Consider the following 25,052-nt stretch of genomic DNA (forward strand, 5'->3'; position numbering starts at 1 on the left):
AAAATCCCCAAAAAGGTAGCACATCCAAAATGTCATTGGCACACGCCAATAAACGAACGCTTACGCGTTTCGGCCATGAGCCTTCATCAGAGCATGACTATAGGCACTATTTAACTGCCTCAATGTATTGCTATTGTTTTTAACCATGCACCTTATATATCTCTGCTGTCCAGCAGCAACCAACTCCAAAAAAACCCAACTAAAAGTGGAGTTAGGAGGTTTTGTTCATCATTGATAAGAACAGCTGAATGGACCTCTAAACTCACAATGAGGTTGGAGGTCAAAAGGGGGTGGAGCCTAGAGTCAGCAAAACCAGCTAACTCCACCCCCCTTTGGTGGACTTAGCTGGTTTAGCAGAAAGTTTGAGAATCCAAAGGAGTCAGCTGGTTTTGTCAGAAGAGCTTTTTAATGCTTTTCATTGGTTCGATATTTTTTTTTACCAACACACAGACATAAAGGGTTCAATAGCATTGATTTATGGAAAAAAAATGCAAAGGCGTCAAAATGGAGTTAGCTGGTTTCAGCCGGACAGCATATCTATACACCCTGCACATATTAGGAATATCTGACATATCTGACAGGTTTTCCTTGTTTCTTTATTCTTTTTCACACACCTTTTTACACCTGTAAGCCTGTGATGTGACAACACAGTTGTACTATGAATGAGTGAGTGTAGGTAGGGGTTTGCAGGCTTGTTAAGGAGACAAAGAGAGGGTTAGATATGGAGCATATTATGTTGGATCAGCCACAGCGATGCCACAGCAGGGGGTAAACTGTCTGAAACCGTTCTAGGCAGCATTTACAACATTAATGCGCTCCAAATGTGTGTGGATTTGATTTAACAGAGCCATCTATATTCTCTCTATAGTCTGGGTTTCATCTTTCACCCTATACTGTGTCTGATATCGTGCTTGTGTGTGTGTGTGTGTGTGTGTGTGTGTGTGTGTGTGTGTGTGTGTGTGTGTGTGTGTGTGTGTGTGTGTGTGTGTGAGAGAGAGAAAGAACATGGAGCAGAACATGGGTGTAAACGTAGTTGGCAATCTGCCCATTGTGTGTGCAATTAGACATTTTGGCCTAAGGGTGGTGCCTATGGGTGACCGAAATCTGTAAGGGCCATCGCCCGGCTAGCATGAATTCTCCAGTGAGTTTCAGTGAGATTGTTTGGGAGTAAAATGTGTGCATGTGGACATTTTCCCTAATGGTGATTCACCGGGTTACCAAAAAAGGAGCCATCCTCTAGTAGTTTTTGAGTTATTTGGTATTAAAGTGCCTGTCATGCCATTTACCCACTCACTTCCTTGTTTTTCTTTCCCATTATCCTATTACCTTTTTTCATTATGCCTCAAGTTAGTTGTTTTACCAATCCCCATGTAATCCCTGACATCGCTGACCTATACTGGTTGATCTTGGGATGGTGTAGACAAGCACACCTGCTCCAGTACATGTGACGGTTCTTTTCACCTGACGTATGAGCCGTGGTGGAAAAGTACTCAAATGGTTTACTTAAGTAAAAGTATCAATACTGAAATGTAAAAGTACTCTGTTACAAGTCTGGAATAAAAAATGTACTTGACTAAAAGTACAAAAGTATTGGTATCAAAATGTACTTAAAGTACCAAAAGTAAAAGTACTATATGTTTGAAAATAGCAGATCTACAAGCTCACTACGCATCACGACGCAACGCGTTGTGAGCTTGTAGATCGGCTATTTTCAAATAGCCTAGGTATAAAATAGGGATGAAGTGGTTAATGTATATTTTATAATGTAATAATTTATATCTAGTAACTAGTAAGTAAAGTTTTCAAATAATTGTAGTGGAGTGAAAGTATAATATTTGCCTCTGAGATGTAGTGGAGTAGAAATAAAAGTATAGACAATTGGAAATACTCCAGTAAAGTAAAAGTACATCAAAATTGTACCTAAGTACAGTACTTGAGTTAATGTACTTAGTTGCTTTACACCACTGCAAATGATGCGTTTCACCAGGAGGACGTAACACACGTGGAGGAACATGCTATTCTTCACAGTTCCACTCCCCACTGAACAAGCGCCCTGACCAACCATAGGAGCATATAATGCACTGACAGAGATTGCCCTCCTCACCCGGCTTCCCACCTTCAAACACCACCAATTGTGTTCGCTGGAATGCCAGATGCCTTATGGAGGATTCAAACCCCCATCTCCACGGTGGTCCACCCATTTACTTTGATTACCAGATTTCTCTCTCTCTCCTAGTCTCTGCCCCTCCGCCATTAGAGCAAAGAGCAAAATCTACACGTACCACACGTAGAGGCAGCGTACGTCATAATGCACTTTAGCTTGCCATCTGCTCCACATTCTGGTTTGATCTCACACAAACTGCGCAGTATGTGTGAGAGCAAACTTGAATGTGGACCCAAAGCACAGCTGAGAACAGATGGCAGGTTCAAGACTGTTTAATGACATGACAATCAAAGCAAGCTAAAATGCAAGGCACACGAAAAAACAAAACAAACAAGCACCAGTCAAGGCTGAAAAACCTATAAACAATAAGTAAAACAGAGTCCAAAGACAAACTTAGACCGGCAGGAATGTCTATAGGCACTGTGAAGACAATCTGGGAACCCATTCTGTAAAAAACAAAAACCTTTTTTCCCCCTTTGTTTTTGCATCTGGGGGCACCACTTCCTTTTTTGTGTAGTAACAGTTACTCGGTTAGGCCCCTCCCCTTTCTAAATCCACTTCCTCCCGGGTGCTTCAGTGTTTATTCCTACTAATGACAACGCAACATGTTTAGGGCAGTGGTGCTGAATCTGTCTTGAGAGATAGCTGAGCATTTCTTGTTTTGCTCACAATTAAAATAGTGAGCAAAACAGGTGCAAACAGTTAGTGATGATTAGTTGGGTGTGTTTGTTTGGTCTCCCAGGGTGAAGCCTGTGACAGTACGCCCCCCCCCCCTCTCCCCTCCCTCCCCCCCTCTGATGAACAGCCATGTGGATAACACGCTCAGGATGTTGACATCCTAAGGTCTGGCTGAGCTCAGGATCCAGGACCTCCAGGACCCAAATGCCTCCCAGTCATCTACTGGATGTACCCGGCCAGGCAGGATACATGGGGGATTGATTTGCACACGTGAGATTGATTTACGTGGAAGTGGTTGGTTGGAGACAGATAAGACATCGGTTTCACCCCCCTGACATCCTGAAAGCATCCACAAAGCATGGAGCTAGCTTCCAGTTGGCCTGGTGCTCTTGGCACGCTCTGGTCCGAATCACGGTCTCTCTCCAAGTCCGAGCATAACACTGTATAAAGTCCTCTGGGCTTGATAGTGGATCACGATAAAATTGACTGGACAACAGTGATAAGGCTTGGACATTAACACTCAACATGGATAGATCTAACAGTGCGTCACACAGCATACATGACCTACCAGAGGAAATGGGGGGGGGGGGGGGTGGAAGAGGCGCATTAAATGGGGGTGACAGTGAACTCACATTATCCTCCAAAGGTAAGGAATCTGTTGACCAAAAAGGTAACATGATGTCCATTATATGGAAGTGGTTTAGATATCTCAAAAGTGACGCAGTACAGTAAGATGTTCTACAAACTGAGCCATTGATCGGTGCCAACCAAAGAACACACACAAAAAATCCCATCACCTGAAAAGGTACTATCCCAGCGCGTGTGCGGCTACTAATTTTGTCCAACGTGCACCAGCGGGGCTCTGCCAAAACAGCAATCAATTGTTTTGTCTTTTGGGGACATTGTCCCATATGGAAAGTGATCAAAAAGGAGCAAGAGTATAAGTAGTTTCTTACTTTATAAAGACAAACAGGATTCCACTGAGCTCAGTGGAGAAAGACGTTGTATGTGTACATACATTATTGTATAGGATTAAAGTGCTGGACTCCAGGTACGAAATCCCAGGCAAAAGAAAATGCACTGCCTCATCTTCATGAAGAGTCCAGTGGAAAGCTAGATATTCACTTTATTTTACTCCTGCTATGTCTCCGATTCAATTAACTTCAATTCAAAGGGGCTTTTCTGGCATAGGAACTTACGTTTACACTGCCAAAGCAAGTGAAATGAATTAAAAACAATCAAAACTAATAAATGTATGTCAAATTAAAATATAGAATAAAGACAAGTGTAAACAAAGCTGTAACATTGCAACTTTGCAATCAAATGTATTGTAGAAAATGTAAAAACAAAACAAAGAATACTAACACAAGAAGACCGCAAAGGCACAGAAACTGTGCCTTTGCGGTTAAAACATAAAAACAAAGATACATGTAAGTAATGATCACTTAATATAAACATGTATTTAATGGTATGTGCTGATGCATGTACAGTAGGTCTATAGTTCTGACATCGGTGCAGTACAGACATTGCTGCATATAAAGATATATGATTGACAGTCTTTATGGTGGTTCTATTCCATTGGATGTCCTTTTCCTGACACAACAGCTCACAAATCTTGCTGTTTGCACATTACTGTACTTCATGCAGCACACATGAGAGTTTCTTTTGCTATTAGTCATGTTTTCAAACTCTCTTTGGGTGTTTGTAATCTGTGGGAAGTATGTGTCTCTGATATCTTGCTACAGTTGGCAGGTATAGTTAGAAAATTCAGCTGGGTTTGCACCTCATCATGTGTGCCTTTGGAAGCCTTTCTGAGTGTTGAGTCTGTATATAGTCAAGGACCACCTTAGTTTTGGATCAGTCACAGTGATCAGGTATTCTGCCACTGTGTATTCTCTGGCCAAATAGTATTCAAACTTGCCAATAAAAAATATATAGTTTTGTTTACCGTACTTATAATTTTGTTTAGTCAAGGGGTTTCTGTCTGGTGGCTGTAAAGTGTAGAACCAAATGACATGCAACTATTAACTAAAATAACAACAGTCTAGTGTAGCTGTTGTTGAATTTAAAGCAACAACAATGCCATTTTGCTATTTGTAACGTATTGACATAAAAACTTGGACTTGGACTAGGGAAATGTGATGGCCAGAGTTTAGAATAAATCTGCTCAGCGGGGATTGATTGCAACTCTTTTACTCCATTGCAGTTTTCTAAGCAAAATGTCAAAGTCGGCTAAAGGGGGCACTTGGATTCAGATATCAGGGAAAGGGGGTCCAGGAGCCAAAAACACCACAGTGGTCTGGGGGGCCTATCTCTGTGGTATTTGTTTAGTGCACGTGTGGTACAGTACGAGCGGAGATGAATGACCGGATATCATTCTCCACAGTCATCTACAGAGGAATTCTAGGGATCACGTCCTGCCGGGATGCCTAGTGAGTCAGGAGGAACCCGTGCAGGATTCAGGAACCCAACGAAATGTTAACATACATTCTATTGCAGTGGCTCTCTCATTTCTCAAAAACTAAAATTCCTTTCTTTTAATTGTTCAAAGGTAGCCCGTCGCAGCACAAGCAGACCATGTGCTCATGAGACTGCTAACCAGAGAATGTCAGCAGGCATGTCCCTATGGAACCCTGGGGGGGGGGGGGGAGAAAAGAAAGAAAGAAAGTGCAGAGGCCCCTCCACTAACCTCATTAGGAACTACCCCACTAACCCTAACCCTTACCTGGCAATTTCCTCGAACTTAAACCTCAATTTGATTTGGATTTGGACATTTTCAATGTATCACACCTTGCTTTGTGAGGTGGAGGAAACCTTGAATGTTTTCTCACCCCAGGGCTGTCTTCTGCTTGTACCCCCAGGCTATTGCTAACATGTTTGCCCCCTTGTCATGTGGGGACATGCAAACCGGTTAGGGTCCTCAGAGAATATCGTAGATAGTTGGAAAAAATGCAACGATTGAGAGAAGCCAAGGAGAGTTTGAAAACATGATCCCATATCTGTACAACAATGTGAAAACACAGCAGCAAGATGTGTTAGCTGAAGGATGTCTAATGGAATACAACCATTTTAAAGGCTACTAATCACTGTGTGTATTCCTGCACTGCCTGCACAGAGTGATCTCGGTACATAGAAATACTGTACATACAAACAAAGCAACTACCTTTATTTGAAAAAACGCTGCTATTTGTGCACAATTTTAAATTCATTGGAAAGAGTTGCTGCTATTTGTCCCAATGGTTGCATACCAAGTGAATACAAAACATTTACATATTGCAGCCATTTGTTTCAAAGGTTTATCCCAAGCTAACCATACAACGATGTATACGTAACTATTTCTGACAACAAATGCGCAATTCCTATGGATTTGTAAGATAGTTTTCTCTAAATTGCAATGCAACACAGCTCTGCTTACACAATTCTTTATTCCCTTATGATTGAGCAACTATTTTTTTTTCTCATGCCAATAAAGCCCTTTTGAATTTAATTGAATGAAAGTATGCAATACATAGAGTGGTCCATCACAGGATCTACTTCTAAACCTTTGATAAAACTCCACTTTGAAAGCTACAGTATGATAAATGAACCAGACTGCAGAGAGCTAAGTTGTTTCAAGCAGTGATGTACTGTAGGTGTCACACAGCGGATATCAGTTGCAGTACTGTACATCACGTCATGACACCACACCACACCTACATACTATGAACAACACACACACACGTTCACATAATGCACATGGAGGATATTTCTAAAGAAAATAAACCAGTATGGCTCGTTAGCAAGATTGTTTTCCTTTGACGGGTTGGGGCAGGGGGCAGAGGACCCCTGGACAAAAGAAAGACCCCAGCACACATGCACGCTCACACACACACACACACACACACACACACACACACACACACACACACACACACACACACACACACACACACACACACACACACACACACACACACACACACACACACACACACACACACACACACACACACACACACGCACGAACGCAACTGCAACCTCAACAGCAATATGCTGTGCTGCACATTTGCATAAATCATTCATGTTCGTACGTGTGTGAGCATGTAGATCAGCAGTGTGCAACACTGGCGCACAACTAAGTATAACTCAGGTGTTGAAATGTCAAAAGAATGGTAAAATTTGCATTTATACAATTCGGACACAAGATTTTGATGTCCTCACAAGCATAGTAATAGAAACGTGTGTGTGTGTGTGTGTGTGTGTGTGTGTGTGTGTGTGTGTGTGTGTGTGTGTGTGTGTGTGCGTGTGTGCGTGCGTGTGTGAAAGAGCCTGGAGTAGATCAGATCACTTACAGGCAGCAAGCATGGTCCTAGAGGGACGTCTACTCCAATAATGTTGTTTAAAATAAATAAACTCGCTCTCTCTGATGCAGACGAGGTGAGGAGTGCAGGGAAACACTTTGGGGATTAACGTGTACCCTGAAGCATTGACTGTTCCAAGTGGACCCTTACAGGTCTGTATAACTCTGAGAGCTATGGGGGGTCCCCCCCCATAGGGGACTACTGAACTAGAGGGTCTCTCTCACTTCCTTCACTGACCTTAACCATGACAAAAACTAATTGCAACACTAAGCCGAGATCAGCATTCAGGATAGCCTCGCTGTGCGTCCCCCAGAGGACTTCTGCCGTAATCTGAAGACTCACCTCTTCAGACTCCATCTCAGCCCGTAGCACTTGCCCTAGCCTTGATGACCTTGCAGGATTATGCAAAGGCTAAAATGTAACTTAGATAGCATGTCATGTAGACCAGTGGTTCTCAAACTTTTTCATGTCAAGGACCCCCAAATTGACACTTATTAGCCCGCGGACCCCCATTTCAAAACATATGCTAGGGACCCCCCATAAGAGAAGATTTTTTTCCGGCTCTAGCAGTGATTCTCAACCATTTTAATTTCAAGGACCCCCAGTTTGACATGCATTAGGGCTACGGACCCCCATTTAATGGCATTTCTATCTCTGGGACCCCAATTCACATTGTAAAACCAATGTTAATTTAACTCAATCTAGTGTACACTCTCAGAGTTACAGACCCATAAGGGTCCATTTGGTTCCTATAAATCATTTAGCTGGGGACCCCCTGGTATCCCCTCAAGTACCCCCGGGGGTCCCCGGACCCCACTTTGAGAACCAATGATGTAGACAGATGCCAGGTCATTGTTGGCCTGGCATCCTATAGTGTGTTAGCCTGGTAAACCCTCCCTCCGGAAATCTCATTTCCATTCGATCTCAGGAAGGAGTCTGGCATGAACGCCCATTCTGCAATATTGGGGAGTTTCCAGCGAAATCAGGACCTAACCGCGCCTATCAGCGTCGTCGCTCATCGTTCTGTGATTGACAGCTTACGTTGGCCAATCAGGTGGCGAGTTCGAGTGAGCCCGAATGAAGCCGAGTGCAGCCTGAGAGCCGCTGACAAAAGACGAACGGCAGCCATTGTTATTTGTGCGAGTGCCTTCACTTCTTACTTTCGGTTTTAAAACGCTCTCAAACTTCTTTTTTGAGGCACGGAATTTACTATTAACATATCGTTTGGATAGAATTTAGTTGTTTAACTTCATATATGTGGTCAATTAATCATGACAGAGCCTATTTAAAAATATAAATTTAGAGAACCGGCAGGGGCGGGGAGTGACACGCATGTATCCCAATAAGGCAACCTATTTTCGGCATGGCCGTCCCAAAAGTCCCGTTGCGTCACATAGTCTGGAGCTCGTCAACATGAACTGCTGATTGGCTGAAGGGGAAAAACGATCATTGGTTGAAGGGGTTGTCAGTCAACGGTATTACTCCCGCCCAACTCCAGCCCACAGCCAATATTGCAGAATGAGCAATCATGCCAGACTCCTTCCTGAGATCGAATGGAAATGAGATTTCCGGAGGGAGGGTTTACCAGGCTAATAGTGTGTATAGTTTCAATGTAAACTGATGATAGGTTCTTGGTTTACGTATGTATTAGTTATTATTGTCTCCGCCAGACCGAAAGGCATGGCGAGAGAGTATGTTTTTAGATTATTGGTTTACTTATGTATTACTTTATTATTAGATTACTATTTTTATGCATTTGCTGTATTATGTGTATTATGATGTATTATGATGTTTTATCTTGTGTCCTTGCTTACTGTAAATTGCTCTGGATTAAGAGCGTCTGCTAAATGCCTATAAAATGTAAACTGTAAACTTGAACTTCAAGGATTAAGACACTTCTACAGAGAAAGATACCATGTCCACCACCTTTAAGGCAGTGGTTCTCAACGGGGGGACCTAGAGAGGGTTCCAGTGGGTCCACAGATAAATGATTGATAGTTGGGACCCTAATGGACCCCTTAAGGGGCTGAAACTATGTGAGAGTACAAATGGTACGCACGTGGTCCCAGAGATACTGTAAGTAGAAAAAGTGCTCCTCGGAGCACAGGTCTCCGCCAGGTCAGGTAGGTTATTGTGGCCTCCTGGTGGCGCTATAATAGGCCAATGTGAAAAGGGTGCCATTTATTCTTAGGTAATCCGACACTGTATTCATGATTTGAGGCATTTTGTTCCAAAAAAATGTTTTGCTTAATTAGACCTGCTGGTGGCGCTCTAACAGGTCAATGGGGAAAGGGTGGCATTTCTTCCTCGGCCTAGTGGGAATGTGCGTGTGAAATTTCACGGAAATCGCAAGCTGCGTGCATAGTTTGAGGCATTTTGTTCAAAACTGAAAACATTTGAAACATTTGCCAAAAAATTGCAGATCTACAAGCTCACAACACTGCTGTGATTCGTTGTGAGTGTAAAGAGGTTTGGTGTAAAGGGGAAAAAAGCAGACCAGGTACAAATTTAAGTTTTGATAAACAAAAAACATGAACTTACACAACAACTTTGATGATAGTGCTGTCAAACAAGTGTATGAACCTATCTATATGAAATCTATGAACACGTTTAATCTGCAATATGTAGTGGGGGGTCCCTGCTTCATCTCTCTCTCAGCTAGGGGGTCTGAAAAACATTTAAGACCCCTGGTCTAGTGCATATGAAACTGACAGGCCTCAATATTAAAAAGGTTGAGAATCACTGTGTATAAGCCAAGGCAACATTAATACTTTCTGCACGGTAAAATCGAGTGTTACCACAGTATAACTCTGAGAGCAGTGGTGGAAAAAGTACTCAAATGTTTTACTTAAGTAAAAGTATCAATACTGCAATGTATAAGTAGTAAAGTCCGGAATTCAACATTTACTTGAGTAAACGTACAAAAGTATTGGTATCACAATGTACTAAAAGTACCAAAAGTAAAAGTAGTGAAATGTTTAAAAATAGCAGATCTACAAGCTCACAACGCGTTGTGAGCTTGTAGAGCGGCTATTTTCAAATAGCCCAGGTATAAAATAGGGCTAAAGTGGTTAATGTATGTTTCATAATGTAATAATGTATATCTGGAAAGTAACTAATAATTGTATTGGAGTAAAAGTACAATATATGCCTCTGAGATGTAGTGGAGTAGAAGTAAAAGTATAGACAACTGGAAATACTCCAGTAAAGCCAAAATTGTACTTAAGTACAGTACTTGAGTAAATGTACTTAGTTACCTGAGGATTTTGCCTGTGTACTGAAACCATCGATGAGGGGAAGAAAAAAAACATAAAGACATGGCTCACTCCCTGCAATTATTCTTACTTGTTCTTTGTGTGGTAAATTCACACGTCTATGACGTGAGGATTGCAGTCATGCGTGTCCAGTCTTGGGGGAAAGAAAAATGGGTGTAGCTGGAGAACAGACCGACCGATTCCTCTACAGCAGCATACAGTTAAGTGTTCCAAATGAAAGAGATTTACATGTACTGATGAGGTAGATGTGTGTAGGCAGAAAGCAGCCAACTCTTGAAAATATGGGCTCTTGTACTCGTTGGAATGACTGCGAATGCCTTTGTATGCCACACACTATGAAATAAAAAACATAGACCCTTTCACTGCCAAAGACGACTTTTACGACGGCGCTGTTCTCTAACACACGAGTGACCATTTTCATCCTCAAGTCAAACAGATCCAGGATATCACGTGATCGAAAGATCTCCACCACCATTCCCTTCCTGCTTAGCGTATTTGGGGAAATGGCTGTAACCTTTTCTTTTTCTTTTTTTCTCCCTGCATTTTTGACGAGACAAGCTATATTCAACGGCCTGTAACAAGCGACCGGGGGGGGGGTCGCGATGACTTTTTCTTTTTTTCTCGCGGAAGCACAGTGGAACCCTCCGTGATTACGAACCATTAGGGAATCCATCATACTAAGGATACATATTCTGTGACTACTTGAAAAGGGAAATCAGGAAATTCACTGGCATTGGGTGATTTATTTGTTTATTTATTCTGGCAGTGAAAGAGTTAAAGGCAGCACCGAATGTTCTTTTTATACTGTTTGTTTTTGTACAATTTATTTCTTTTCTCAAGCATAAACACACTTTAAAGAGTAGACCTCTACAGAATCCCCATGGAAAACTTGATTTACAACAGGTGGTGCTATCCTTTTTTTTATCATCTGAGTCCTCTGTGGGTTAATAATCATCATAATAATAATCGTGAGAATGCTTTATGATAACATGCAGCCAATCAGCGTGGATGCTGATGCTACTATTAGGCTGCTACGCTACAGCAGCTCATTACAACTGCAGATCCTGTTCCAGTCCACTGCAGACCCGGGTCTAGCTGCAGGTCTGCTAGCTGCCCTCAAAGCACAAGTCCAATATAAATATTATTGCCATAATCTAAACCCTCATATCAAGCAGCATCAACAGTAACTAAGTGAAAGTGGGCCTCTAACTGCCTTGTTAAAATGATCCCTGAGCAACATGCAATCTAAGAGCCAAGCGGGAGTTTGGCTGTAAGGTTTCTCCGAGTCCTTCCACCCTCCCTTCTCTCTCTCTCTCTCATTGTATTTCTATCTCTCCATCTCTTTCTCCCACTCCCTCTCCCAAGTACAAATGAACGTGGACCCTTAAGGGGCTGAAACTGTATGAGAGTACAAATGGAGCCTTATGGGTCCATTTGGTTTCATTTGTACAACCTCAGTTAGTTAAATTAACATTCAGGAGTTTACAGTGTACATTGTGGTCCCAGAGATAACAGTGGTATCAAATGGGTTTGTGGTCTAGTGCGTGCGTGTGTGCGTGCGTAGGTGTGTGTGCGCGTGCGTGCGTGTGTGCGTATGCGGCTGTGTAATTGTATGTTTGTGTCCACACACACATGCGGCTAAGTGTGTGTGTGTGTGTGTGTGTGTGTGTGTGTGTGTGTGTGTGTGTGTGCGTGCGTGCGTGCGTGCGTGCGTGCTGGGCATGACGTTAAACTGCCCCGTTGTAACTACCATCGTCAATGTAGTAGGTGCAGTGGATGCATTTGCAATTTCTGTGGAAGGCACTTCTCACGGGTGGACTCCACCAACAGCCGACGCTACCTGACGGCCCCTCCCCCCCGTGATCAGCTACCGGGAAGAGAGGCAATAGACCCGGCGGCCCTCCGGTGGTATGTCCGTCCGCCGTCTGAATAGCAACGGTGGACCTCCAGGCCCATGAGAACAACTACTACAGAGAGCGCTTTAACACCAAGCAGCAGTACAAGACTAAGCAGTTTGTTTCCTCTGGTGATCCAGCCAAGGACATTATACCCACCGACTGGTTGCTGGAGGGTTTCGACAACAACTTGTGATGCCCAAAGACGAGGCAGAAAGGCTGGCAAAGTATTGTGCTGTCTCTGCTGCCATATGTGACGGAGTGGAGTGCTGAGTGACATGCGTGTTGTATCATGAGGACATATCCATGAGTTTGTGAATGTAACCTTTACTGCACCTGACATATTTGTGTCCCTGTATACTTTCCCTGTGTGTGGACATAAATAAATTGTTAAACTGTGTGTGTGTGTGTGTGTGTGTGTGTGTGTGTGTGTGTGTGTGTGTGTGTGTGTGTGTGTGTGTGTGTGTGTGTGTGTGTGTGTGTGTGTGTGTGTGCGTGCGTGCGTGCGTGTGTGCGCGTGCGCGTGTGTGTGTGTGTGTGTGTGTGTGTGTGTGTGTGTGTGTGTGTGTGTGTGCGTGCGTGTGTGTGCGTGCGTGCGTGTGCGTGTGTGTGTGTGTGTGTGTGTGTGTGTGCGCATGTCCTACCTCCCAGCACACTCAGTGTGATGGTGTCGGTGTGCTTGGCCAGCAGGTCGGCCTTGGCGATGGCGGCCAGTGAAAGGTAACTGGACATGTTCCTGCTCAGCTCTCTGTTCCCTCTCTGGAGGAACCGCACGGCCACCGGCACAGCCAGCACCATGACCACAGGACGACTGTAGTTCTGGAGAGAGAGACAGAGAGAGAGAGAGAGACAGAGAGACAGAGAGACAGACAGAGAGAGAGAGACAGAGAGACAGAGACAGAGACAGAGAGAGAGAGAGAGCGAGAGACGAGAGACGAGAGACGAGAGAAAACACACAGACGGAAAGGTAAATAAATCGTATATAACAAATCCTATATGAATGTTCAGTGAATGCTTGGCAAAGGCCCTGAGTACTGCATGGGTTCACGTATACAACAGGGACCACACAAACAATAGTGATTATGTGAAGCTGTGTTACCAGGCAGACCCAAACGTAACAGAGAACAGATCAGCAATGCCACAAAGCATGTGTGTATAGGGTACAGAATCTACACCATCTATCACAGCCACACACACACACACACACACACACACACACACACACACGCACGCGCACACACACACACACACACACACACACACTCCTCCAAAGTGTGTAAGGTATACCCAGCAGTGATATTAAGATCTTTAACTAGAAGGAAGAGAGGGAAAAAAAAAGAAATCTTTAACTATGACCAGAAACCGCAACCGCACAAACAATGGCCATTATGTAGACACAGTGATGCCAGACAGAGCTGTAATACAGAACATAAGGACCCTGAGTGGTTCTGTGTTAACAGACTGGCATAGACTGGGACCGGGGGGATCTACTTGATGTAGATCCAGTCTTCTAAGCTTACTGTACGTCGCTCCCCCCTGCTCTGTAAAGGGACAGGGGTGGGTGGGTGGTGGGAGGAACAGGGGCCTGACTTCACAGTCCTGAATATAATAGCTTTGCATTGTGTGCAGTGGCATTGTCTTGGCAAAGACAAGGGGGGGTTGCATGTTCCCAAATGTTTTAGTTTTTTTTCCACACTCAGTACAATGCGACACTGTAATTCAAAATTCTGTAATTAAAAAAATACAATTTGTTGTTGTCGGGCACTTTCGTAAATTAATGTCCTACTTTGTCGTACAAGCGTTGCACAAAAATAGTGAAAATAGACAATCTACATTCTATAAGCTCTTGTAGATCGTTTTTAAACAAAAAAAGGTTTATTATGGTCCTTCTCGTACGTCCAAAAACGGTTTTGGACATACAAGGTTTCGACCCGACAGTGACATTTGTATTCTATAAAGAAAAGGTTCCCATCTATCAAGCGTGTTTTCTGTATCTACAGCATTGGTTCTCAAAGTGGGGTCCGGGGACCCCCAGGGGTCCTTGAGGGAGTTCCAGGGGGTCCCCAGCTAAATTATAGATTAGGCACCAAATGGACCCTTATGGGTCTGTAACTCTGTAAAAATGAGTGTAAAAATGGAACCAAATGGACCCGTTAGGGTCCATTTGGTTTCATTTGTACACTCTCAGAGTTAAATTGACATAGATTTTACAATATAAATTGCGGTCCAAGTGATAGAAATGCCATTAAATGGGGGTCTGTAGCCTAATGCATGTCAAACTGGGGGTCCTTGAAATTAAAATGGTTGAGAATCACTGCTAGAGCCGTAAAAAATCTTCTCTTATGGGAGTCCCTGGCTTATCTTTTGAAATGGGGGTCCGCGGGCTAATAAGTGTCAATTTGGGGGTCCTTGACATGAAAAAGTTCGCTGAGCATTACAGTGTGTACCAGAAAGTCAAAATATGCTATTTAACAGCTGATGAATATACTCTGTGATCCACCTCACACTATACCCGAGTTGTCCATGTTGTGGAACCCACCCATTCCATGTTCCAAGCAAGTTGAGACAAATTCTCTGTAATGGTCATTTAGAGCCAGATCTGAAGGGGGATTATGGGAATGTATAGGGAGAGAGCTTGGATGTTAAATGCCTGTAAGAGAATGAGCGAGAGTTTGAATTCCAAATGCACTAGCACCCTCAGGAGGACAGAATGGAAAGTCTGGTTTCAGAATATATTGCTGTTTGTCAGGGCTGCTGTGATTCATTGGTGCGGTCGACTACATTGATTATGTATTGATGCGACTTAAACGGTAAAACAGGCCTTCCATTCTGAGGAGTCACACATACATATATACGCTTCAGATGCATGTGTTCACTTCCATTCGATTGGATCAAGAGTCTACTTGCAGGGTTTTGACCCAACTTTCAATGCATCTAAAACAGTGATTCCGACAGTGATCTATGAGGGTATTGCATGTGGGCCCCCAGATAATTGCCAAAACACTAAGATTTTAATGATAATATCGTCGGCTTGCGAAGTCCCATAGGACCATTGGATCAGCGCTTCTGGTTTCCCACTCCAGTGCCGGAGCAGAGCAGTGACTGTAGAGTCCAATACGGGAGTGGCAGTCCATCTGACACTGCTCACATATGAACGAGGTACAGTAGCAGGTCTTTCAGATTGGTTTGTAGTGTTTATGTGGGCCCTCTTCTCATCCCACTGAAGCAGCAGTTGTTCTTCAGACCTCTGCAGCCCCTTCTGGGTTTCAAGCCTCCAGGTGTCTCTGTTTTTCGCTGAGGCTTCCCATGTGGTTGTGTCGATGTTTGTGGCTTTTAGGTCTCACTTGCATAGGTCTTTGTATCGTAGCTGTGGCCGCCCTCGTGGCCTTTTTCCCGAAGCAAGTTCTCCGTAGAGGAGGTCTTTAGGGATTCTGCCATCCTCCATACGGCACACATGACCCAGCCAGCGAAGACTTCTCTGTTTAATGAGTGGGTACATGGATGGTACTTTTGCACGGGCCAGGAAATCCCTGTTGGGCACCGTGTCTTCCCAAGAGATGTGGAGTATTCACCGAAGAAAAGCATGTGTGGAAGGCAGTCTCCTTTCCTGATGAGCCTTGAGATTCCATGTCTCACAGGCATACAGCAGTGGAGGAGCTCACTACACAGGCTCTGTATACCTGCACTTTAGTGTGATCTGTGAGTTTGGTGTTCTTCCATAGCCTTTTGGTCAGCTAAAATAAATGCAAATTAAAATGTCATTTTATCTTTAAAATCTTGAACAAAAGGTAATACCAAATAGGAACTATACTACGTATAAGTATACTTCTATAGTGAGAGAGGCTATTTCACCTATCAAGCCGGAACTTACGTGTCAATCAATTGATCAATCAATCGATTGATTTAACATTAAAATAAACATGCTCAGAAAATGCACGTGGCCCACAAATCTCACCACTTAATACGGCAGCCCAGTGCGTTTGATATTTTTGATCTATAAGGGGTCCATTTGGTTACCAACTCTCCATCATTTAGCTGGAGACCACCTGGAACCCCCTCAAGGACCACTGGTTGTCCCCGGACGACTGGTTGAGAACCACAGATCTAAAACATGTAGTTCAACGTCGGTGAACTTTGACCGGCCGTCGACCAATAGGAAACATTGGCCTTGGTTGACTCCACTCGACAGGCATTTTGCTTGTAGTTTTCTATCAGCGAACTAACCACTGCCACGTAAATCACACCGACTACACTGCAGGAAACCGGCACTGCCCACAAACCCGCGACATGGGACAACTGACACGTCTGGCTGGCGCCTCGCCATGCGTCGACTACAACACTTCTGGCGCAGATTTGTGACCGTAACATAAATCAGCCGTGAGAAGTGGCCTTTTTAATCCAAACATAAGGACCGATCAAACGGGTACACACTCATGTAAAGAGGCAGGTTTGTTTTGCTACCACCACAGGCTCTTTATACACCTTTATCACGTCTTAAATGACTGTGCCCAATCTGTAGTAGAGCTCATACCATGAGTTGTTGAACACATGGGTATTGTAATCATGGGGGTGGCTGGCTATAGGGCTGTGAAATTAACCATAAAATATAACAAAACCGATTTATTTAGAGCCAACAATTGACTTGCTCATGTAGGTTAAAAAGCAGTGTTTTTTATATGTATATTGTATCAACAAAACATGAAATAAAATCCAATAGATTTTTTATAATCAACTAAATGGATTAGTCTGATTAACCGCCCCTGTATTATACTTCGTTATATAAAGGTGGCGAACACATAATTGCAAAAATAGACGATCTACAAGCTCAGAACCACTCACAGTGCCACGCATTTTGAGCTTGTAGATTTTCACAATTTTTCACAATTTCACGATTGTCATTCCAACCAGTTGGTGTCTATTTTCTGTATTTCAGGCATTTGTCATTTTTTTTAATCCACCTATAATCACAATTCATCACAAAATGACATAAAATAGGGGACACCAGGTTGAAAGTGATAAATAAAAGATTTCCAGTGAGGCTGCAGCTTTAAAGTGCCATACCTCTAACCATCCACATGATGGCAGTACAATACATTCTATTAATCAAGTGGAGGTCTACCAAGTCTACCCGTCTTACCTTGGTATGAATGTATACTGTACATGTAGAGTATTCAGCCAAATACATATTTATGTATGACGCACACATGCACACGTGCACACGCAGACACACACGCACACGCACAAAAGGCATGTGAAGTGGGAAAACACACGCACACCTGCAGTTCTATTTCAGAGGTAGCTACTCTAACAGTAAATAGATCTAAATTATATAGTGGTTCAACTAATCCTCATTTCGTCGGGGACCACGTACAAATGGAACCAAATGGATCCATAAGGGTCAATTTGACCTATAAGGGTCCACTGGGGTGTCCATGGACTAATGCAACTGTTGGTCCGTGAAATTAAAATGTCTGAAAAGCATTGCTGTAGACAAGCAATGTACTACTTGTGGTGTAAAGTAACTAAGTACATTTACTCAAGTACTGTACTTAAGTACAATTTTGAGGTACTTTTACTTTACTGGGGTATTTCTAATTGTCTATACTTTTACTTCTACTCCACCCCAAAGGCAAATATTGTAATTTTTCTCCACTACAATTATTTGCTTAAACTTGTTTACTTTGCAGATATACATTATTATATTAAAACACATACATTAATCACTTTATCTGCTAGATCTGCTATTTTCAAACATTTTTTATTCCGGACTTTTACATGTAACAGAGTACTTCTTTTTGCAGTATTGATACTTTTACTTAAGTAAAACATTTGAGTACTTTTTCCACCACTGGTCAATACTGCAGTTGGGCTGGGACGCCATGCAGTGAATTGTGATTAAAATTTACGTCAATAAAGATGATAATCATTGGATATCAATACTCGATAATCGCCTTTATTTCTACTGTGACAGGCTCTTAAAGCTATCCATATCGATATGGATAGCTTTAAGAGCCTGTCACACAGTAGAAATAAAGGCATCAGCCAGTCAGAAACGAAAGGATATGAACTAATAGGAGTCTGTCCCTTTGCAAAACCCTCTGAGATAACCAGAAGGACTGGGAGACTCAAACCTGTGACCTTTTGATTACAGGAAGTCTTCTCTTAACTCCCTGCTTGTCTTTTCCATGCACATGCAGGTATTTGCTCCATATGTAGTCAGGTATGTGCAAAGGTATGAACTCTATGTAGTTCAGCTGGAACTAAAGATAATTATCTTCGGTGCTCCTTTACAAAACACGTTGCATGAAAGGTTTCTGTCTGTATTGCACATACATTAGGGCGACAAATATTAGCAATTATTTGATTGATTACTTTTTGATTAATCAAATCAACGAGAAGCATTTTTTTTACAATTTGTTTTATTGTTTATATATCAATGAATCGAGGCGAAAAAACTGTAATATGTTTTTATAATCAACTAATCTGATTAAATTGATTACCGTAATTTCCGGACTATAAGCCGCTACTTTTTTTCCCATGCTTTGAGCCCTGCGGCCTATACAACGGTGCGGCTAATCTATGGATTTTTCCAGCTAACGGCCACTAGGAGACCTTCTAAATCTATGGATTTTACACCTGCGGCTTCTAGTCCAGTGCGGCTTGTATATGCACACATTTGTTTTTTTCCCTAAATTTGGCTGGTGCGGCTTATATTCAGGTGCGCTTTATAGTCCGGAAATTTACGGTAATTTACTATTTTATACTTTGTGTGAACTGTGCTAATCTACAAACTAACGTGTCGTGATGCTGACTTTTTTGTACTTCTACTATTTTCACAATTTAAAAAAAAAGTTACATTTCCAGTCCAAAACCGATTCTTTTTTATAAAGATCGACTTTCAATCAATTAAATCGATTAGTTAGAGATGAACTATCACACCCCTAACAGTATGTTCTGTAAGTGTGCCTCTGTGCTTGACGTGCATACCTGTAGTATGCAGCTGGTGATGTCAGAGGCTATCTTGGCGTGTGGCGTGTCCTCTGCGCTCTCTCCCTGTGGGGTGAGGTTATGTTCCAGACATGACTCCCACAGAGCCACCAGTGACGCGCTGTGGCGCTCGATGGAGCCCGTCTCCCTTATCGCCGTGGTGATGCGCGTTATGCAAATCTCCACCACCGCCTGGTCGTTGTCGTTGGTCAGGTAGTCCTGTCAGACAGCCAATCCGTGGACAGGACAATATTTGATTGATTGGCCTTTTTATTGACAAACATGAATGTACGTGGACATTATAATTTGATATCTGTCAAAAGGAAAAACACAACAACAACAAAAAACTTGAGAGCTTATTTCCATGCTGGTGTGGACATACAGAAAATTGGTTGTGGTTCTCAACCTTTTCAGGCCGCGACCCCCCAAAATAATCGAATTTGAACTGGGGACCCCCAAAAATAATCGTATTTAAACTGGGGACCCCCCAAAATAATCATATTTGAATAATCATAATAATCAGTTGAGGCATTACATTTAGCTTGACTCGGTTCCACAGATAAATATTGTGTAAATAGCCGATCTAAAAGCTCACAGCGCCTCACTTCGTGCTACACTGCGAGCTTAATGTATATCTGCTATTTTGAACATTTTTGAAAAATCTTGAAGGTGTTCTCTTCTGGGGGGGGGGGGGGGGGTGGGACACTGGCACAAAACATTAGATGGGGGTCCGTGGTCAAATACATATAATTTTGGGGGTCCTTGGCATGAAAAAGGACCCCCATCTCAAAATAATTTGTTCCCGGGACCCCCCCTTCCCCCCAGAAGCAAAGATTTGAGTTGCAAATGTTGGCTTTAAAAATATATATATATATATATTCAAAGACTTGCGCAACTTTTCAATTTTTTTCAAAACATAGCAGATTTACAAGCTCATAGCGCGGCACTCAGTGACGCGCTATGAGCTTGTAAATCTGCTATTTTTGAATAGCCAATGTATATAAAATAATGGTTAAAGTGGTTAAAAATCTGAAATGACACAGATGAAGTTGAAAGGCTGAGAATCACTCCTCTATATAACTCATGCACACACACACACACACACACACACACACACACACACACACACACACACACACACACCGGTGAGCAGGAGATGGTCTGTATCTGATCCAGGGCCTGAGACAGACAGTCCTCTATGTCGGCGTCCTGCAGGGAGAACAGGTCCCCCGCTCTGGACAGATCCCTCTGACTCAACACCTGGCTGAACAGCTGATGCATGCTGGACCTCCTCCACCACGATGCACTGCACAGTTACACCAGCTGAAAGGAACAAAACACGGGTTTTCACACTTTTAGAGGCAGTGGTGCTCAAAATTTTTCATGTCAAGGACCCCTAAAATGATATGTATTTGAACCCCCATCTCAAAATATTTTGTTCCAGGGACCCCCCCAGAAGCAAAGATTTCGCTTTGAAAATATATATATTCACGATTTTTCAAAAAGAGCAGATATACAGCTCATAGCGCGGCACTTGCTTTAGAGCATATCCGTCATCCGTAGTCATAATGGAGGACATACTGCACAGGTAGTTACACCGGGGGGAAAAAATAAAGAATATATATATTTTTAAAGCGAACATTTGTTACTCAAATATTTGCTTCTGGGGGTCCCTGGAACAAAATATTTGAGATGGGGGTCCACGGCTAAATATATAATTTTGGGGGTCCTTGACATGAAAAAGTTTGAAAACCACAGCAATAAGAGACACGTATTTTAGTTTCCAAATAAGGGGGGCTTCCATATTTCAAGGGATGGTTGGCGAGGTTTAAGAGTAAAGCTTCTGTCTTTATTATCCAGTTACCATTCAACGTTCCAAGTTCAACTTGATGGATGTGATGTCAGATCAGGGTACGCTGGACGTCAGCACAACATGCTGAATCATGGAGTTCAGTAGTTCTGGCCTGCTTTGGTCCACATCTACTCTGGGACTGACCGAGGTAGGTTGTTGCCATGGAGACAGGACACGTTCTGTAGTCATTCAGGACCTTGAACAAGTGAAGGAGAGAGAGAGAGAGAGAGAGAGAGAGAGAGAGAGAGAGAGAGAGAGAGAGAGAGAGAGAGAGAGAGAGAGAGAGAGAACATTTTTCACTTTATGTTAACCTGACTGGTGTTCCTATTTTGGGCAAGTTATAGGCAAGAACACCGTACCCAGAATAGCAGCATTTTTGGTAGCAACATGGAATAGACCTGGTGAATACACTTCAGTCATGAAGTGGAGATCTAGCCAAATGATGTGTTTTTAGGCAGGGCCGGATATTATGTTTTCACTGTTTGTGTGTGTGTGTGTGCGTGCGTGCGTGTTTATATTTATATAAACTGGGAATGCTAGTGATGCTCCACTGACACTCAAGATATTCACTTCCTGGCTCCCACCTTTACATTGAAAATAGATGTTCTGTCTCCTTTCCTCTCTCCTTCATTCTCTCCTCCTCCTCTGTCCCTGTTTCTATACTAGTAACAACAGATGAGGCTGGGATAAGTTAATGTGTGATATAAGTAAATATCTTCTTTGCTAATATGTTACATATTTTCTACACATTTTACACAGTCTCTCTCTCTCTCTCATTCAGACACACTCAAAACACTTCTGACTCTTGTGCAGCCTACAGTGTAAATTCCTAAGCGTTCATTCAACTCTGAAAGTGTACAAAAGTAACCATTTGTGTAACCACATTGCTTCTGTCTGTCTGTCTTTGTCTGTCTGTGTTTTTCTCTCAAGCGCACGCACGCACGCACGCACGCGCACACACACACACACACACACACACACACACACACACACACACACACACACACACACACACACACACACACACACACACACACACACACACACACACACACACACACACACACACACACACACACACACACACACACACACACACACACACACACACACACACACACACACACACAGCTATCAAAACTCTGTGGTGGTAAGTCACAAAATACATTTACTTAAGCACTGTACTTAAGTACAATTTTGAGGTACTTTTACTTCTCCTCCACTACATCTCAGAGACAAATATCGCAAAACATACAATGTGAGCTTGTAGATCAGCTATTTTCAAAAGATTTTTTATACATTTGCAAACTTGAAATGGGACATTCTGCATAATGGAGTACTTTCTACTTTTGGTACTTTAAGTACACTTTGATACCAATACTTTTGTACTTTTAATCAAGTACATTTTGGTATTGAGTATATCTACATAGCAGTATAGAGGATATGCGTGTGACATCATCATCAAACCCGGAAGTTATGCAGGAATGCCTACTGAGTGTCAAAAAAATACTTTCTGGCCTTGACAGCCCATGCATCCAAACAGAAAAGTCATATCTGATTGCATTAAACAACATTAAACAATGTTAAACTCACTTTGCATGTTTCTTTGCCACTCGATTTGCCACTCGATGTGCCATTCACTTTAAGCATGCGCATATCCTCTATTGATACTTTCGCGTAAGTAAAACATGTGAGTACTTTTTCCACCACTGTCAAAACTAGCAAGGTGTCAGTCTTCAACTTCTAAACCAGTGGTTCTCAAACTTTTTCATGTCAAGGACCCCCAAATTGACACTTATTAGCCCGCGGACCCCCATTTGAAAAGATATGCCAGGGACCCCCATGAGAGAAGATTTTTTACAGCTCTAGCAGTCAATTCTCAACCATTTTAATTCAAGGACCCCCAGTTTGGCATGCATAAGGCTACGGACCCCTATTTTATGGCATTTCTATCTCTGGGGCCCCAATTCATGTTGTAAAATCAATGTTCATTTAACTCTGAGAGTATACAAATGGAACCAAATGGACCCGTTAGGGTCCATTTGGTTCCATTTGTACACTCTCAGAGTTACAGACACATGAGGATCAATTTGGTTCCTAACTATTAATTTGGCTGGGGACCCCCTGGAACCCCTCAAGTACCCCTGGGGGTCCCCGGACCCCACTTTGAGAACCAATGTTCTAAACCGTTTGAGAGTTTTCCAGTTCAATGGTGATTCAGTGACATTCCAACAACATGGCTGGTTGGACATTCAGGGGGTTGAGCAGGTTAAGGTAACACCATGTGCTAATGACATTGCATGGGTGCCAAATACCGCTTGGAAACCCGTGAAGCTGACATAGAAGATGAGCGAGAACATTATCCTTCATCCTTGCCATTTTTTTGGGACGGCATGGCTCTGCAAGAGGCTATAGGCCGTCTATGACAGGGTCTGTCTGTGTGCCTGTGCCTGTCTGTGTGTCTGGAGCTAACCTCGCAAACTGCTGAACCAATCAGCAACACATTACTTGTGCATGCTGCTAGGTCCCAGAAGTACCTTTACTATTCCTTTTTTTCACATTATAAGTGAAATGTTCTCCAATGGGAATTTTAATCAAAAAAGTGTTTTTTCTTTATTATTAGAAAATGTTGCACTTTTTGACAAAATATCGGTAAAAACATCAGTAATTGGTGGTACAATGTGAGCTTGTAGATCAGCTATTTTCAAAAGATTTTTTATACATTTGCAAACTTGAAATGGGACATTCTGCATAATGGAGTACTTTCTACTTTTGGTACTTTAAGTACACTTTGATACCAATACTTTTGTACTTTTAATCAAGTACATTTTGGTATTGAGTATATCTACATAGCAGTATAGAGGATATGCGTGTGACATCATCATCAAACCCGGAAGTTATGCAGGAATGCCTACTGAGTGTCAAAAAAATACTTTCTGGCCTTGACAGCCCATGCATCCAAACAGAAAAGTCATATCTGATTGCATTAAACAACATTAAACAATGTTAAACTCACTTTGCATGTTTCTTTGCCACTCGATTTGCCACTCGATGTGCCATTCACTTTAAGCATGCGCATATCCTCTATTGATACTTTCGCGTAAGTAAAACATGTGAGTACTTTTTCCACCACTGTCAAAACTAGCAAGGTGTCAGTCTTCAACTTCTAAACCAGTGGTTCTCAAACTTTTTCATGTCAAGGACCCCCAAATTGACACTTATTAGCCCGCGGACCCCCATTTGAAAAGATATGCCAGGGACCCCCATGAGAGAAGATTTTTTACAGCTCTAGCAGTCAATTCTCAACCATTTTAATTCAAGGACCCCCAGTTTGGCATGCATAAGGCTACGGACCCCTATTTTATGGCATTTCTATCTCTGGGGCCCCAATTCATGTTGTAAAATCAATGTTCATTTAACTCTGAGAGTATACAAATGGAACCAAATGGACCCGTTAGGGTCCATTTGGTTCCATTTGTACACTCTCAGAGTTACAGACACATGAGGATCAATTTGGTTCCTAACTATTAATTTGGCTGGGGACCCCCTGGAACCCCTCAAGTACCCCTGGGGGTCCCCGGACCCCACTTTGAGAACCAATGTTCTAAACCGTTTGAGAGTTTTCCAGTTCAATGGTGATTCAGTGACATTCCAACAACATGGCTGGTTGGACATTCAGGGGGTTGAGCAGGTTAAGGTAACACCATGTGCTAATGACATTGCATGGGTGCCAAATACCGCTTGGAAACCCGTGAAGCTGACATAGAAGATGAGCGAGAACATTATCCTTCATCCTTGCCATTTTTTTGGGACGGCATGGCTCTGCAAGAGGCTATAGGCCGTCTATGACAGGGTCTGTCT

General features: G+C 42.7%; 1 protein-coding gene across 1 annotated transcript in view; it reads right to left on the reverse strand.

Moving 5' to 3' along the window:
• Positions 1–20,620, reverse strand: part of veph1 (ventricular zone expressed PH domain-containing 1) — a gene marked incomplete at both ends in the record, with an annotated part of 190,216 nt that extends 169,596 nt beyond the window's left edge. The window contains 3 exon segments of the mRNA XM_084064643.1: positions 12,997–13,171; positions 19,340–19,558; positions 20,483–20,620. Of these exon segments, the coding sequence (XP_083920769.1) occupies positions 12,997–13,171; positions 19,340–19,558; positions 20,483–20,620 (532 nt within the window).
• Between the last annotated feature and the right edge of the window lie 4,432 nt (positions 20,621–25,052).

Source organism: Gymnoscopelus microlampas, assembly GCF_963454915.1.
Source record: "Gymnoscopelus microlampas genome assembly, chromosome: 8".
NCBI lineage: Eukaryota > Metazoa > Chordata > Actinopteri > Myctophiformes > Myctophidae > Gymnoscopelus > Gymnoscopelus microlampas.